The 15268-nt window shown below is 55.7% G+C and overlaps 1 protein-coding gene across 1 annotated transcript; it reads right to left on the reverse strand.

Moving 5' to 3' along the window:
• Positions 1–36: 36 nt before the first annotated feature.
• Positions 37–14700, reverse strand: LOC101436045 (cell adhesion molecule CEACAM8). The gene is given in 9 exon segments (XM_058279123.1): positions 37–99; positions 2585–2812; positions 2814–2839; positions 3251–3529; positions 7053–7412; positions 8144–8235; positions 11080–11170; positions 14235–14363; positions 14634–14700. Coding segments are annotated over 9 exon segments (1335 nt in total).
• Positions 14701–15268: the final 568 nt, after the last annotated feature.

Genomic DNA, 15268 nt, shown 5'->3' on the forward strand with positions numbered 1-15268 from the left:
GGACTGCAGTCAGCGCCAGCCCAGCCAGGACCCCTGTCACGATGCCTGTGACAGCCCCGGCAGAGAGGAAAGGGCCGGGGACTCCTCCAGATGTGCCATCTGCAGGGACAGAGAGGGAGACTTAGGCCTGACTTCCTCCCTGGGGGCTTGGACCCCCCTCTCAGGACTCACCCTGGGCCTCCTCTCCCCCAGTGGGTGCCCCTGAGCATTTCTCTGAGGGGAGGGTGCAGCCTTGTGGGCAGGAGTCCCTTCCTGGTCAATGCCAGCCTTGGGTGGGTCTCAGCCCAGGGGTCTTCTCCCTGCAGGAATCCGAGAGACCCAGATTCCCAAAAGGCCCTGCACAGGAAACCCGAGGTGTGCTGAGTGGGTGGCATCTGTGGTAGGGACGGGAACCCCCTTCCAGGTTGTCCCTGACCCTCAGCGTATCTCCCTCATCCAGGGTCTAGGTTTGACCTCATCTCCCCAAACTCGCCAACAGCCCTCTTGGGGCAGGAGCCCGGGGAGTGGTACACTGAGCAGCTGTGCCTCCATCACCACATGGGTGTCCTCTGTCTAATCTGGAGCCACTGCCCATGCCCGCCCACTGGGGGAGAGTTCTGGGGTTCCCAGGAGTGGATCGTGCTCCAGGTGCAGAGAGCAGTGCTCCCACTTCCTGCACAGGACACAGCCACCCTTGTGGGAGAGAAGGTGCTGGTTCCATGGCACAGATAATGCTGCTGGGACCCAAGGGTGGGAACTAGAACTGAAGGCGGCTGTGGCTCTACAGTAATGACAATGGCAGTGAAGGTTTTTGGCACCTGTAGACTCAACACAAGACTTCCCAGGCCTTCCCACCTGGAATCCACTGACCATTCTCAAGCGAACTACAAAGCCAGTGCATCATAACAACTGCTGCAGATAAGACAAGTGTGATTTCAAGATTAATAATAGCTCAGGGGATGGGAGGAGAGGACACTCACTCTCCTCCCTCAGCCTGAGGGCGTGCCTCTCAGTGGCACCTGCACGCTGACAATCACCGAACCCTCCACCCTCATGGAGTCTAGACTTAGGATGCAGTTTCCTAAGAGGGCTCCACCCTCTCCGTGAGCTGCAGGCTCTGCCCATTGATGAGCCACAGGGTGGAGGCTGTGAGGGAGGCCAGGACCACGGAGCCCCTGCCTTCTGTGATGGTCTTGCTCATTGATGGAGGGCCCTGCCCTGGAGGCTGAGACTGACCGAGGGAATGGGCCTGGGGGCTCTCTCCTCCTCAGAGTCCTCAGCCAGCTTCCAGGTCCCCAGTGAGCTCTTGAGGTAACCAGAGCACAGCTCTGACCTGCAGACAGTCACGTGTCTGTGTTCCCATGACCTGGGTAGGCAAGGGCTGCCCTTCCCAAGACAAGGAAGAGAGGCAGCTCCCCTGACAAGTCACCTAGCATCTCTGGGGAATCAGCCCTGGGAACTTCTTCTCAGCCACGGGGGCACCAACCTCCTCTGCAGGTAGAATTAGCCTCCCGAGGAGTCTGATCTCTCTAGAGTTGTGTGATTTATAAAGAGCAGGCCCCTGTCTTTGCCTATGCTTCTGTGCACATTGAGGTAGGCATCTCTCCAGCCTTGCCCAGCTCTGGGGCCAGGAGAGCTTTACACGTGCAGAGAAGGCACTTTCTAAGGTGTCATGAGTCATTACGGAATGAGGATGGCCCAGACCAGCCTCCGGGTCTCTAGAGGTGCCAACTAAAGTTTTTCTCCATGCAAAGAAGACAATCTGGCTGTGGATTGAACATCACAGTGAAGAGAACCTCTAGAGAGAAGTGGTTTCCATATTAATGAAAGGCTGGTCCTCGTACCAGTGTCTGTGAACTATATCATTTGGGTGCTGTCCTTTCCCCTAAGAGGTCCGTTATGGGTGCATCCATCTATGTGTCTGGACATCCTGATCTGTGTTCTCTTCTGAACCATATGTGGCCAGTGTCCACAGTGTTACAAAGCTGTGACATTTTTATGTGCAGATGGTGATGCACTGCAGCTGACTTCTTCCTATATCCCCAAAGCTTGCCCCAAGTGAGGCTCAGGTGTCCACTGACTGCACTCGTGAGGGACTCCAGGACAAAGGCACATGTGTCCTTCCCCCACCTGCTGGTCCAAGCATAGATAGTGTCAGACAGTCAGGGCACAGAGGGCTAGGGGCAGAGCAGTGAGGCAGAGCTCTGTCCTGCTCATCTCCTCAGTGAGCTTGGTCAAGCCCTCACCTGGGGAACAAGATTGTGAGCTTGTTTCAAAGACTTGAGTGTTCCTGTGGGACATGAAGTTTGGAAAAATCAGAGACAACAGAAAGGGACGTGGTAGTGGCATTAGGAAGTAACTTGACCTTGAGGAAGCTTTCTCTTCCCATCTATGGAGTCTCTTCCTCTACATGGGGGTCTTTGGGTTGAGAGATCCCCCTCCCCACATTCCAGATGGAACCAAGATCTCTCCTGACAGACAAGAGAAGCCAGGGTAGGGAGAATTTGGGATTTGCAGGTTTCTATTGAACACAGTCTGGGAAAGAACTTCATCCAGGATTTTCTGGAAAACCAGGGCCCAGGGCTGCGTGTCAGGGGCCACTTACCGGAGACTGTGATATCCTGACTGTGGTCCTATTGAGGCCAGTGACATTGTTGTGGACATGGCAGGTGTAGGATCCACTGTCATTCACAGACACGTTGAGGATAAACAGCTCTTGTGTGTATTGCTGGGGCCTCCCCTTGATAAGCCAAGAATACTGTGTGGGTGGGTTAGAGGCCGCAAGGCAGGAGAGGCTGAGGTTTGTCCCTGGAGGGTAACTGGAGCCAGGGGGGGGAGATGGTGGGGGCGTCGGGACCATCTGGAGCAAAGAGAATATGACCACAGACTGATGTCATCAGGTGAAGGGGAAGCTCCTGGTCTGTGTCAGGGCCTCAGTGTCCTTCCAACCATGTCCCACACCACCCTCATCCTTAAAAGGTCCACACACCACAAGCCTCTGTGCTCACTGAGTCTGATCTGAGATCATTGACCTGGTTCTCCCAGCACAGGTTCTGACCCCAAGGGTCTCTAGACAGGAGCAACCCCCCTCCTCATCTTGGTTGCAAGGCTGGGCCTGCCTGGATATGCCTGGGAAGGAAGTCATGGGTGGCCTGGGTGGCCAGGGCTTGAGGGTCTTTGCGCTTGGTCCTGAGAGGACCAGTGTGGCCTGGCCCCTGGCAGCATGGATTTGGGCAGCAGCCTGTGCCACCAAGGAACAGAAGTTACTCACAGAAAACCTTCAGCGTGAAGGGGTCACTGCGACAGGCACTCACTGGGTTCCGGGTCTCACACTCATAAGGTCCTGTGTCCTTCCTTGTGACACTGTGTACAGGGAGAGTCCTGTTGTCCAGGGACGGCTGCAGCCCAGCACTGTCTGGGAGGCTCTGATTGTTCATCGACCACTGGTAGGTTGAGTTGTGATTCTCAGGTTCACAAGTTAAGCCCACGGAGCCCTGGCCCTCCACGAGGTCAGAGGTGCTGCTCCTGATGAAGGGTGTGGGTAACGCCGCTGTGGACAGCAGAGAGAAGGTGACCCTCTTCAGTACATGGATCCTCCAAAGGCATCTTCCTATCAGAGTTGGTGTCTCTCACCTCTCAGTCAACACTGAGTCTATAAAGATGATTAAGGCAGGTCTTAGTATTACTAGACAAATGCTTAACAGCCTGGGCACTCAGAAAACATGAGGACCCCCTGCTCTCCGTCCAGGAGGGCACAGACCCTCTCCAGTGCTAAACAAGGGGCAATGTTGGGTCAAGGAAGGTGCAGGATGGGATCAGGGTCCTTGGCACTTCTCCTGGGATCTGCAGTGACCAGATGGCACCAGACCCACCTCGGCCCCCTCACCTTAACATACACTTGCTGAGGTCCCTCCCAGCTGCACAATGTACAGTCCTGCCTACTGTGTCCTGGAGGCCTCATTGTTCAAAGGTGTCTGAGAGATGGGCAATGTGAAACCTCTCATTGTCCAAAAGCCCATGGACACTGGGCAGCCTGGCCAGGAGTTGGGTATTGGGAGCAGAAATAACTCACAGCAGACCCAGAACAAGCCTCGTAGGTAGTTTTGTGATCAGGCTGGGGGGCCACATGGGAGACCGTTCTTCCCAGGGAGTTGATGGTGACCAACAAGAGGCTGTAACCCTGTACAAGGCACAGCAGAGTGTGAGGAATGAGCCAGAACAGAATGGGGGAACAGGCAGGAGCTGGCTGCCTTTGACAGCAGAATCCTGTTCTCTGCCCTTGGTCTTTAAATTCCCTTCTTCCCCTGATGAGGTCCAGTAGGGATCATGTTTATCTTTCCTGAAATCATAGGAATGTTTTCAAGTGCAGAAGGGCTAATTGGTGAATAGAGAGGGGAGCGTAAACATATTGAGTTCTGGCTCTCGCAGGCCATTTGTTTGGACAGATCTGTGATACAAATTGGGGGAGAATTAAATTTCTTCCATATGAGAAAATGGTTATTAATGACTCAAAGATCTAAGACCACTTACTGGAAGGAACATTTTTCTAGAGAGTGCTATGAGGTCTTAGCAAGGTACCTATTATGACCAAATGGAAGATGCTGAAATCTGTTCTTCAGTGAGCCCTGGGAAGAGACAGAATTGATCAGAGGGCAGTTCTGAGGAGTTTCAATTATGCAAAAGGAGGAAAGAAGCCAAATTAGTTGAAACATTTTGTGTCATGGTGGTAAATTAGCAAATGCGTCCCCATACTCATTCCTATGGAGAGGCAGGAAAAGGAGAGGAGACAGGCAGAGGCACAAGGAATGCTTTCTTTTCCTTCTTCTGACCTCAGGAATGACATGGAAGGGTCCAAGCTGAGCAGTGACCATGTGAGATGCCAGTGGCTCAGGCAGCTCCCCTCTGAGAAGACCCACCTCACGATGATGGTGTTATGATGCGGAAATGGGTGTGTGAAGTGGACAGTGAGACATCAGACAGCACCTGGTCTGACATGCTTCTCAAGGGGAAGGGTCTTGGGAGCCCTGGGGAGAGCTGTGAGCCTCACTCCAGTGAAGGATGTGAGTTACAAGAAAAATGGGTGAGCTGGGCCCTTGTGCTTTGGGGGTGGCAGACCTCTCCCCTCTGCTGCTGAGTCTCTGGTGAGTCAGATAGAGGAGTCACATCACCACAGCACACGGCTGTTCCATTTGCTGGCATCACTAAGGGGAAGGGCCTGGAAGGGACACAGGAAGCTCCTTCTGCTGACTTGAGTCAATTGGCCCATGATGGAGCTTCACAGGGAGGGAGGGCCTGGCGTCAGGTGGTGGTGGGGAGGGAACAGGACGGTCAGCCATCAGCAGGACTACGTGGGAAAGCATAAGGGGAGGAGGAAGCGCTGCAGAGCTGGGGCAGTTCCCAGCTGGAATGAAAGGGGAAGATGAGGAACAGGGAAGGAGCAGAGAGAGCCAGAAATGCCCATGGCATGAGCAGGTGGGTTACAAGTGACTCAAATACCCCAAAGACCAAGAGCCCCATGTGGCCCCAGAAACAGGACAGCCCAGCCCTGAACACCCCACCTTGGCAAGCAGCCCAGGTCATCGTGGACTCAGCCCCAGGGGGTCAGAGGTGTGGGACAGAGGTCTCAGCCCTGAGGGACAGGGCTCCAGTGTGGCAAGAACCTCCTGGGAATCTGCACCAAGGCTCCAGCTCTGAAGAAATTGTGGCTCATTCATTCATTCAGTCACTATTCCTTCCTTCCTTCCTTCATCAAAGAGCAATTAAGAGCTTGTATCTTTTGGGCCCTGAGCTAGTCGAAGGACATGCAGTGGGGAGAGAGAAAGCAAAGTCCTTTTATCCAGTAGGGGTGACACCAACACATCAGCAAACAAACCCATGATTTCCTGTCTATGTCTATGTAGTGAGCACATGGAGAGGCCACCGGGGAGGGGCCTGGACATTCCAGGACCGACTCTGTTGATGCAGTAACTAGTAGTTTAACACTGACTAGTTCTCCACTTGCTCTCACTTCCCAGATGGAAATCTCTCCCTCCACACTAGGAATGTTCATGAGGAAAGGATCTGGAGTAAAGGCTGCTCTCTGGACCTCCAGATGCCTAATGAGGCCATGTGGGGAAGAAAGGTCAAGGCTGTGCCTGCAGACAGACCAAGACTGTGATCTGCCCATCACAGCCTGCGTGACCCCAATTCAGTGACTATGGCATCCCCAGTACCTCGGTTTCCCCTCCATAAAATAGGAAATATAACAACTGGTACATGGCTTGTCACATTGTCTGTGATCTAACTTTAAAATCCTCCCAATCACCTGTCAAAGCTTAGTTGGAGGAGCCACATGAAAAAACATCACTTGTAATTTTCAACCGTGGAGGAGTCCCTGGGCTGAACCCTGGTGGACGAGGAGTGTTCCCTCTCTCCTGCTCCTCCTCTAGGGATGCTGACCTTCCTGGGGACTCTCCCACACTGCTCAGGACAGTCAGCTCACAGCTTGTGACCGTGTGTGCCTGGGCTCTCCCTGCTGGGTCTCAGGGAAGGCCTCAGCTCTGCCAGGCCCTGCTGGAGCCCTTGGGGCTGAGCCCTGGCTGCTGACCATCTCCAGGGGCCATGGGGCTCGGGCAGCTGGGAAATCCTTGCTCCAGTCAGCCCTGCCCTCAGCCACACCCAGGCCTGGCCACAGGCTCCCCAGGTCACCTGGAGTCAGAAGCCCTGCACAGGGGTCTGGGAAGGAGCTTCCTGGGCTGAGCTCCTCCGTGGGATTCCAAGGGCCCCCCAGGGCAGTGCCCAGCTGAGTCCTACAGGGTCTCTCAGGGCCAAGTTCACCAGGGGGGCCTGAGACCAAGCTCCCTCTGCTGAGTGACTCCCCAGCAGGCTGGGCCTTTTCTCTGCAGCAAACGTCTGCAGAGTCTGGATTCGGGGAGGGAATTCTGTTCTAATGCAGCTTGTCTCCCCTGTGTGGATCCTGCCCTCCACGCTCAAACCCCACCGCGGGGAGGGAATGCAGAGGGGGTGTGGGCCCAGCAAAGCATCGACCTGCCCACCTCTCCCCTAACACACAGAGGTCACAGAAGGTCACTCACGGTACACGCGGATCTGTCCAGAGGCTCTATGAACCTTAAAGTTTCTGTCTGTGACTTGTAGGGTGTAGATTCCTGAGTCCCTCTGGGTGACCTTCTGGAGCTGCAGGGATCCATTGGGGTACATGGTCTCTCGACCACTGTGGGCAGGTCCTGGGATTGCTTGTTGAGTGTCTGTGTCATATGTTAAAATTTTATGGATCTTTTCCACCGTGTCCCCTTTGTGCCAGTTGTAGGCTCGAGGATCCTCTGGCTGATTGTGGACACACAGACGAACATCGCTGCCTTCAGCAGCCTCTGCTGGCACAGATTCAATCGTGAGCTGGGCTGTGATGGGCCGGCTCCAGAAGATCAAAAGTGAGACTAGGTGGGAAGAGAGAAAATAAGTCAATCCTCGGGCATGTTCTGGGGTGGAGCGATGGCTACTGTGGACTGAGCAGGTCTCTCCCCCCTCAGGCACCTGCTCACACCAGGGCTTGTCCTGGGGGCCTTCTCTGCAGCCTCTTCTCCAGCCCCTCTCTCTTCCCCTCTCTGACCCCTCCCCGCCCTGTCTCTTGAGGCGCCATCAGCACCTGACATCACATTCTCCTCAGTTTGCTTCTCCTTCTTCATGCCCCATAAACATGAGCTCCTTGAGGGCTGGGGCTTGTCGTGTTCCCTGTTGACTCCCCAAAGCCTGAACACGCTGTGCTGTGCGGGAAGGAGATAATGCGTGTTCCCAGGGCCCTGCACGTCCTGGTCTTTATTTAGCAGTAAATATAAAGGTCAATTCTGAGGTTCCTGGATAGGGGCATTGGTTGGTGCTCCTTGTCATTTTATTCTGGAGTGTCCCTGTGACATAAATTGTCATTTTGTTCACAATTTATGAGTCAGTGTTGACTAATTTGGAAAACCTAGAGCAATTGTGGTTTTCCTCCTTTGTGCCAATTGCTTTCATGTGATTTTTTGTTGCCGAGAGCCCCCTCTTCTCTCATCCCCTCCCTTAAGGCTCTAAACCAGAGCCCTCTCTCCCTCTCAGACTTCACCCCCCCAGGACACTCAGCCAGTCTCTGCTCTCCTCACCCCCCACGTATCAGGGCCCAGTCCCCTCTCACCTGTGAGCAGGGGCCGCTGCCAGGGGGTGCGCTCTCTGTGGGGAGAGCCTGAGAGTGGCTCCATGGGTCTCTGCTGCATGCGCTGTGCCTCCCTGTGTCGAGAAGATTTTGGCCCAGACAAGCTGCAGACACAGCTGCCGCTGCACCGGGGGCTCTGGGCCCTTCCTCCCTCTGCCCTGAGCCTCCTGGGGGGCAGGATTGCTTCCCTGGTCAAGTGGGTGGGGCGAGGTCTGCTCTGCCCTTGTCTCCTCCCCTCCCCTTGCAGCCTCCTCCCTGTCTCCCCTTCTTTCCCTTTCCTTCTGTGCAATTTCCTTTCCCTGGGAACTACCAGGGACTCCGCTCTCTCCATCCATGATTCTGCACGCCAAACACACAGTCACTCACATTTGCGCACAGTCACACTCACACTCACTTGTCCTTGTTTGGGGCGAGCACAACCCCAGGCCTCAGTGTCCTGGGAATTTCCTATGATCTGGCTCTCCCCTCCTCTGCTGCCAAGTTCAATCTCCTGAGCTGGAGCCCACAGGGTTTTATCAGGAACTGTCCTCACAGGGTTTTCACCTTGACTCTGCATCAGATTCTCCTGTGGAACTTTATAACAGGGAGTGAGATGCCCAGGGGATGCCCCAGAAATGCTGCTTTGGCAGTGACCAGAGAATGTGGATGCCCATTCGGGATGAGAACCAGTGGTCTGGGGAAGAAGGGGTAGCTCTTCACCAGCCCCTCTGCACCCTGTTATCTGAAGATCCTGTAAAATGCAGATTCTGCTTCAGAGGTGCTGGCCTCACCTGAGCCTCTGCATCTTACAGGGTCTGAGCTGAAGTGGAAAACACTGGCTGGTTGACCACACTTTGAAGCAGGGCTGTGGGGACCCTGGACCCTGAGTGGGCCCACCCCCTCCTGCACTGACCCCCTGCTCCTTTGTGGACCTTCCTGGGATCTCACACTAGCAGGTCATTTCACTGTGTGACACAGAAGCCCAGCTGGGCTCCCCGGGCTCCCACTTTTCTCACACATGCTGGAAGGTTGAATTTCCACCCAGTGAGAAGCTCACAGACGTGCCTTTGGGGGCCGTGAGGGTCAGGTGATGATGAGGGTGAGGGGGTTCCTCCTTGCATCTCTGGGGTCACCAGCCTGGCCTCTGCTTCGAGGGACTGAGACTCAGAGGCACTAACAGGACCTGGGGAGGTGGGGGCAGGTTCGTCCTTGTCCTGGAGGAGGGGTCTGCATGGTGGGGGCTGGTGGGCTTTGGGCCCCATGTCCTCAGGGAAGGCAACAGTGACACCCTCCCTGTCTGTCTGGCTCAGCCCTGGGCAGAGCCTGTCCGTGTCCTCTCTGACTGTCCAGGGGCCTCTGGCCTCTGCCCTGCTGACTCCTGTGGCCACCCTGCTCTTCCCATGGGTGAGGCCCAGCAGGGAGGGGGCACCCAGGCACCAGCACACAGGGCTCTCAGGGGCCCTAGGATGGAGCAAGCAGGACAGAGGGGTCCCAGGAGGCTCCCAGAAGTGGCTGTGGGAGCTCAGGATGGAAATCAGGCTCCTTCTCACCTCCTCACCCAAGGCCAGGTTCAGGCCTCAGGGGAATCCTTTCCCGTGCTGCTCAGTGTGTCCTGCTGGCGCCCCCTGGAGTCCATGAGAAGACCTGCAGCCAACGTCCCTGGCTGCCCCAGGCTCCACATGGTGGGCCCTGTCCTGACCCCTGAGTCCTGATGGGCTCCGACCTCCGGCGGCAGAGTCAGCCCTGGGTCATGTTCGCTGTGGGTCCCCGGCCGCCCCGACTCCACCCAAGTGCAGGGTGAGCCCCGGAGTGGACTTGCGTTGTCAGAGGGTCAGGAGGACCATTGCCTCAGGAGGAGCTCCCTGTGCCTGAGGATAAGGCAGGGCCCTGGGGTGTCCCTGGAGGCTGTGGGTGGGGCTGGCCTGGAGCTGGTGCCCTGAAGGCCCGTGATTCCCTCCGACCCAGCCCTGGGCCGTGGCATCAAAGCCGGCCCTGCCCCTTCTGTCATCTCCTCCAGTCCCTCCTTAGCCCCCGGAACCAGAGCAGCTCCTCTGGAGACTCGCTGGATCCTGGGGCTCCTCTGTCAGGGAGGGGAGGCCCGTGGGGCCCCTCAGCCCCTCTGCGATGGAGACAAAGGCAGGTGCTGTGTGAGCCTGTTCCCGGCCTGCACGTGAAGCTCCTGCATCCCCACGCCTCCTGGGGCCGATGGGATGGACTCAGGGACCAGCCAGGGCTCTCCACAGCCCAGGGTCCCGGGCTGGGCGACCCTCCCTGACCGCTCTGTGCTCACGGGGCTCCTCCCCTGGTGGCAGCTCTTAGACCTGGGATCTCGAGTTGTGTGTCAGGTCAGGTTCTTGGTGAGAAGAGGAAGGACTTGGGCTGTGGGCTCAGTTCCTCCTGGAGAAGCGAAGTGACCACAAGTTAGAGATGGGCTGGGTGTGTCAGTTTCCTGGGAACAAAGCGATTCCTGACTTCTCACTGAAGGGAAAGTGCCAAGTGTCCTTGTGGCATGACTAGAGCTGCTCTCTGGGGTGGTGACCTTTTAGGTGAGGTCAGGAGCACGAGTGGACGTTGTCAGGGAAGGTTGGTGGGTGTGGAGGTCAGAGGCTGCAAAGCAAACAGCCTTCAGCTGGAGGAGCTGACAGGGTCCAGTGTGGGGGGAGCTTCTAGTGCCGGGACGACCGTGGACTGAGGTGACTTGGTGGGGGTGGGACCTGCGGGCTGTGGGCGCCGCTGAGGGAGGCTCCGCGCTGCGGGGCGCTCGGCCGCCCCCTGGTGGACAAAGAGGACAGTGCGGAGCAGAGGCCCCTGCCTGGCGCTGTTGGGTATTTTTAGTCAAGGTCAACCTGTAGACGTGTCAGGGGCCACATGCCACGTCAATGACCCACCGTCCGTGCCTCACCCCTCCCCAGTGAGATGATGAGATGACTCCAACTCACATTTCTAGGACCTCGGGCCAGTGCGTTTCCGTCTCTGGCGCGTCCTCGGGCGCCGTGATGTCTGAGGCCCGAGCGCGGGGCGGGGGAGGGTCTGGAGCAGAAGGGGAGGAGCAGGAGCCAGGCCTGTCAGGAGGGCGGGTGTGCGCCAGGGAGCGAGGGCGAGAAGGAGAAGCCGCCTTCGCTGTCATGCCAGGGCCTGGGCAGGAGCAGGAGTCCTGACTCTGGGCAGACAGCGCCCTCACCTGTCCGTTGCTCCTCCCCTCCTGCTCATCAGCACCTGGGCTCAGGCGCACCATGGGCCGTGCCTGAGTCCTCACCTGCTAAGTCCCCGTGGGCAGGGTTGTGGCTGCTGCTCTGTCCCTATCGGTGTCCCCGGTGCTGAGATGGCTTCTCACGCCAGTGTGGACGCCCACAGGGCCTGGGTTTCCTCCTCGCCTCCCTCCTCCTTCCCATGTCTCTGGGTTCTGTCCTGCACCCCTTCTCCTTGGACCTCTGCTGAGGGCCTCCCCTATCCACCACGACCCCCTGTCGCCACCCATCACCATCTGCTCGGCTTCACTAGACCCTCCCCTGTTCTCTGAGCCCCTGGATCCCTGTAAGGAAGCAGGGAGAGGGCGCGGTGCGCTCTCCAAGGTGCTGCCCTTTTTCACCTACCCTAGACAGCAGCCCTGGGGGTCACCAGGAAGGAGGTTCTTGGAAGGAGTTCTCTTTTGGGGGTGTCTGGCTCACAGGAGAGAGCCCTGCTCCTGGAATGGGAAGGGGTACCTCAAAACTGCAGGGACCCAGCTCCACCCTGTCCTCCAGCTCTTCCGTCTCCGGGAATCTCTCTCTGTTACTCTTTCCCTTGTGACGTCCTGAGACGGCCAAGTCCTTACTGCAAGGCTCAGCCTGGTCAGAGTGTGGTGTGGAGATCTTTGAGCCCTGTCCTAGCCCCACCACAGAGTCTGCCTCACAGGACGGGTCAGGTAAAGTCAGAGCCATGGGAAGGCATGTCCTGGGGGTGGTGCTGAGTTTGAGGCCCCCTTTCACCCCCTACCCCTGGGGGTTTTCCCCATTTTCTGCACACTCAGTGGGCCCAGGCCTCATTTTCTTATGGAAGAGGGTGGGGTCAATATGAATCCCCACCTCTGGGGACCCTTGCAGGAAGCACTGTGGGAGGCACCAGCCCAGGCCCCTTGCTCCATAATGTCATTATTGTAGATTTTGAGAGAAGGCAAAGGAATCTGAAAATAAATGTGAAAGATTTAGAAGTCTTTCCTCCCTGGGGGTGGCCTTACCCCCACCCAGGAGCACTTGGAAATGCGCATGCAGAGGTGTTTCGGATTCTGTCAATGCCAAGAAAAAGTTTCCAGCGTTTAGAGGTAGGAGAAGTTAAAAGATTTGTGGGTGATTGATGGGAGAGATAATAAATGTTTAAGACTCATCCCACATGGCGAGGAATTTCCCCTCCAAATGCCACCAGCACCTTCACTGAGACCATCAGAGCCCAGCCCCTCCTTACACCTCATGACAGTGAAGTGACTTGTTTCAGGTTCAGTGATTGCCAAGCAGAAAACATCAATGTGAAAGCTAGAGTTTCAGATTCCCCTGCAGGACTGTGTATCTGCAATAATTGTCTCCCTTGAACATGGAAGTAAAGGTTAATATTTTAACCATAGTTTTGATGTTTTAGAAATATTTATTTCTCAGAAGATAATAGATTTTCATTTATTTATTTATTTTTTTCAAGATTTATTTTGTTTATTTCTCTCCCCTTCCCCCCTGTTGTCTGTTCTTTGTGTCCATTTGCAGCATATTTTTCTGTGTCCACTTGCATTCTTGTCGAGCAGCACTGGGAAATTGTCACTTTTTTTGTTGCGTCATCTTGCTGCCTCAGCTCTCTGTGTGTGCAGCTACACACCTGGGTGGGCTGCCCTTTTTTCATGCAGGGTGGCTATCCTTGCAGAGCGCACTCCTTGCACATGGGGCTCCCCTACATGGGGGACACTCCTACGTGGCACAGCCCTCCTTGCGTGCGGCAGCTCTGAGCATGGGCCAGCTCACCACACAGGTCAGGAGGCCCTGGGTACCGAGCCCTGGACCCTCCATGTGGTAGGCGGATGCTCTACCAGTTGAGCTACAACCCTTTCCACCATTTATTTATTGATTTGCTATATTAACACATAACTTGTACCCAGTGGAAAAATGGAAAAACACTTGAAGAACATGCACACCTAGAAGAGGGTAGTGCAGATCTGTGACGATGGGTGGGCTTGTGTGCCCCCCTTATCCAGCTTTATCTTCCCCAGCTCATGTCATCACATGATATGTATACATGGTCTCCATCTTCTGTCTCCACACCATGAGAGAAGCTCTAATTTTATTATAGCTTGATCCTCTGACTTGACAAGTTGAGAATATCATGGGATTCATGTTCAAAGAGTATTTAAGGATGCTTTTAATGGAAAGAGTAAAGTATGTGAAGTGTCCAAATGACCTCTAACCTAGGATCTTGCCTCCTGAACTATGTCAGTGTTGTTATTTTCTATTTTTACCTTACACAAATGACATTGTGCTATGCAAGTGTTCTACATGTAATTTTTAAATTTAACATGGGTTTTTCGTGATTTACTCTTCATTTTCATTTATAGCTCTAATTGATAGTTCTCAAATAGGTTGATTTTTCCCAAAGAAGGTCATTCGCTGAAGTCTAGAGTTATTCTGAGTTGTCAACACTGGAGGTGGGGCGTCCACTACTGGGCTCCAGTGGTTAGAGGCCAGGATGTTGCTAACACCCTACGGTGCACCCTACACCCTTGACAACAAGTCACCTGGCCCAACATGGAGGTGATGTCTAGGTTAGAAACCCTGCTCTGGACCAGACCTCATTCTGCATCTCTGAAGGAATGTGGGGTCTGTGATAAGAAAGCTGCCTCCTGTTATCATTGTAATTACAGCTTTTCATGAGAACAGCTCTTCATAGTTACACGTGGGGAAACAGGTGAGGTGGAGGGAAAGGCTGCCTTCCTGGCACGTCTGCTCCCAGGGCAGGGAGGACGGAGTGGGCAGGCAGGGGGCAGACACGGCCCCTGATGGGCACCAGCCTCCCCGGTGTGGAGAGGGGACAGCTCAGGAGGAAGGGCCCTCCAGCCTCCTCCTGCATCTGCCACAGCGACCTCGGGCCTTCAGCTCCTTTGAAGAAGGGCGCAGGAGCCCCGTGGTGACTGCCACCTCCTTGAAGTGTGGGCGGGAAACCTGGGGGTGCTGATTCAGCGTGGAGAGGCCGAGGCAGGCTGAGGGCCTACCTGGGGGGAGGTGCGGGGAACGCAGGGCATTTCTGGGGCGCTGATGCTCTTGGAGCTGGCGAAGGTGGGGGCCGAGGTGGTGAGAGGTGCGGGGAGGGCAGGGCACCCCTCCGCCGTGATGAAGGGGGACTGGGACCCGATACCACCGTCGTGGTGGTCATCGAGGCTGGAGGCACTTTCCACTAAGAAGCTCCGCGGTTGCTTCCTGGGACGCGGTCTCGCCAACCCAGGGAGAGTCACATGAAGTGGCCTGTCAGGTGTGCACCGCACCAGGAGTCGCGAGGGCTGGGGGCGCTTGAAGATCGCGCATCCTGGGCGCGGAGGGGCCGCTCGGCATCCCGGGGCAGGTCCCAGCTCTGCGGGGCTGCACCTCGGGGAGCGCGCAGACGCTCTTCTCTGAGAGCAGGGATGAGAGGAGACGAGCCGGGAGCGCGGCCCTCGGGCTTAGAGGGTCCCTTCCTCTGTGCCCAGGCTGGGACCCGGGAACAGAAGCCTCTGCTCCTGGAGGACAGCGTCTGGGAGGAGGAGACACCCACCTGCAGACCTCTTGGCTCCTAAGATTGGGACCCCCAGACACCTCTGGAGACTCAAGTCCCAGCTGCTTTCTCCCTGCACAGCCAGAGTTCTCTCCAAGGCCACTTGTTCCACAGGCCACCTACCCCTGGTCTAGATGACAGATCTGCCCATCTCAGGCTTCTCCTTTCCTTCCACCCCGTTCTTCCTCTGTGGAGCACCCGAGCAAATAAAATATACACTAGTTTTTATTATCAATTCATTGCTTGATGGACATTCGGATTTCTACTATTTGGGAATTTTAAGTAATGCTGCTATGGGCATTCATGCACAAGATTTTCTTTCAATATAGGTTTTTCACCCCTTTTTAATTACTTTTTTCTTAAAGCAGT

This window comes from Dasypus novemcinctus, chromosome 18 (assembly GCF_030445035.2).
Source record: "Dasypus novemcinctus isolate mDasNov1 chromosome 18, mDasNov1.1.hap2, whole genome shotgun sequence".
NCBI classification, from domain to species: domain Eukaryota; kingdom Metazoa; phylum Chordata; class Mammalia; order Cingulata; family Dasypodidae; genus Dasypus; species Dasypus novemcinctus.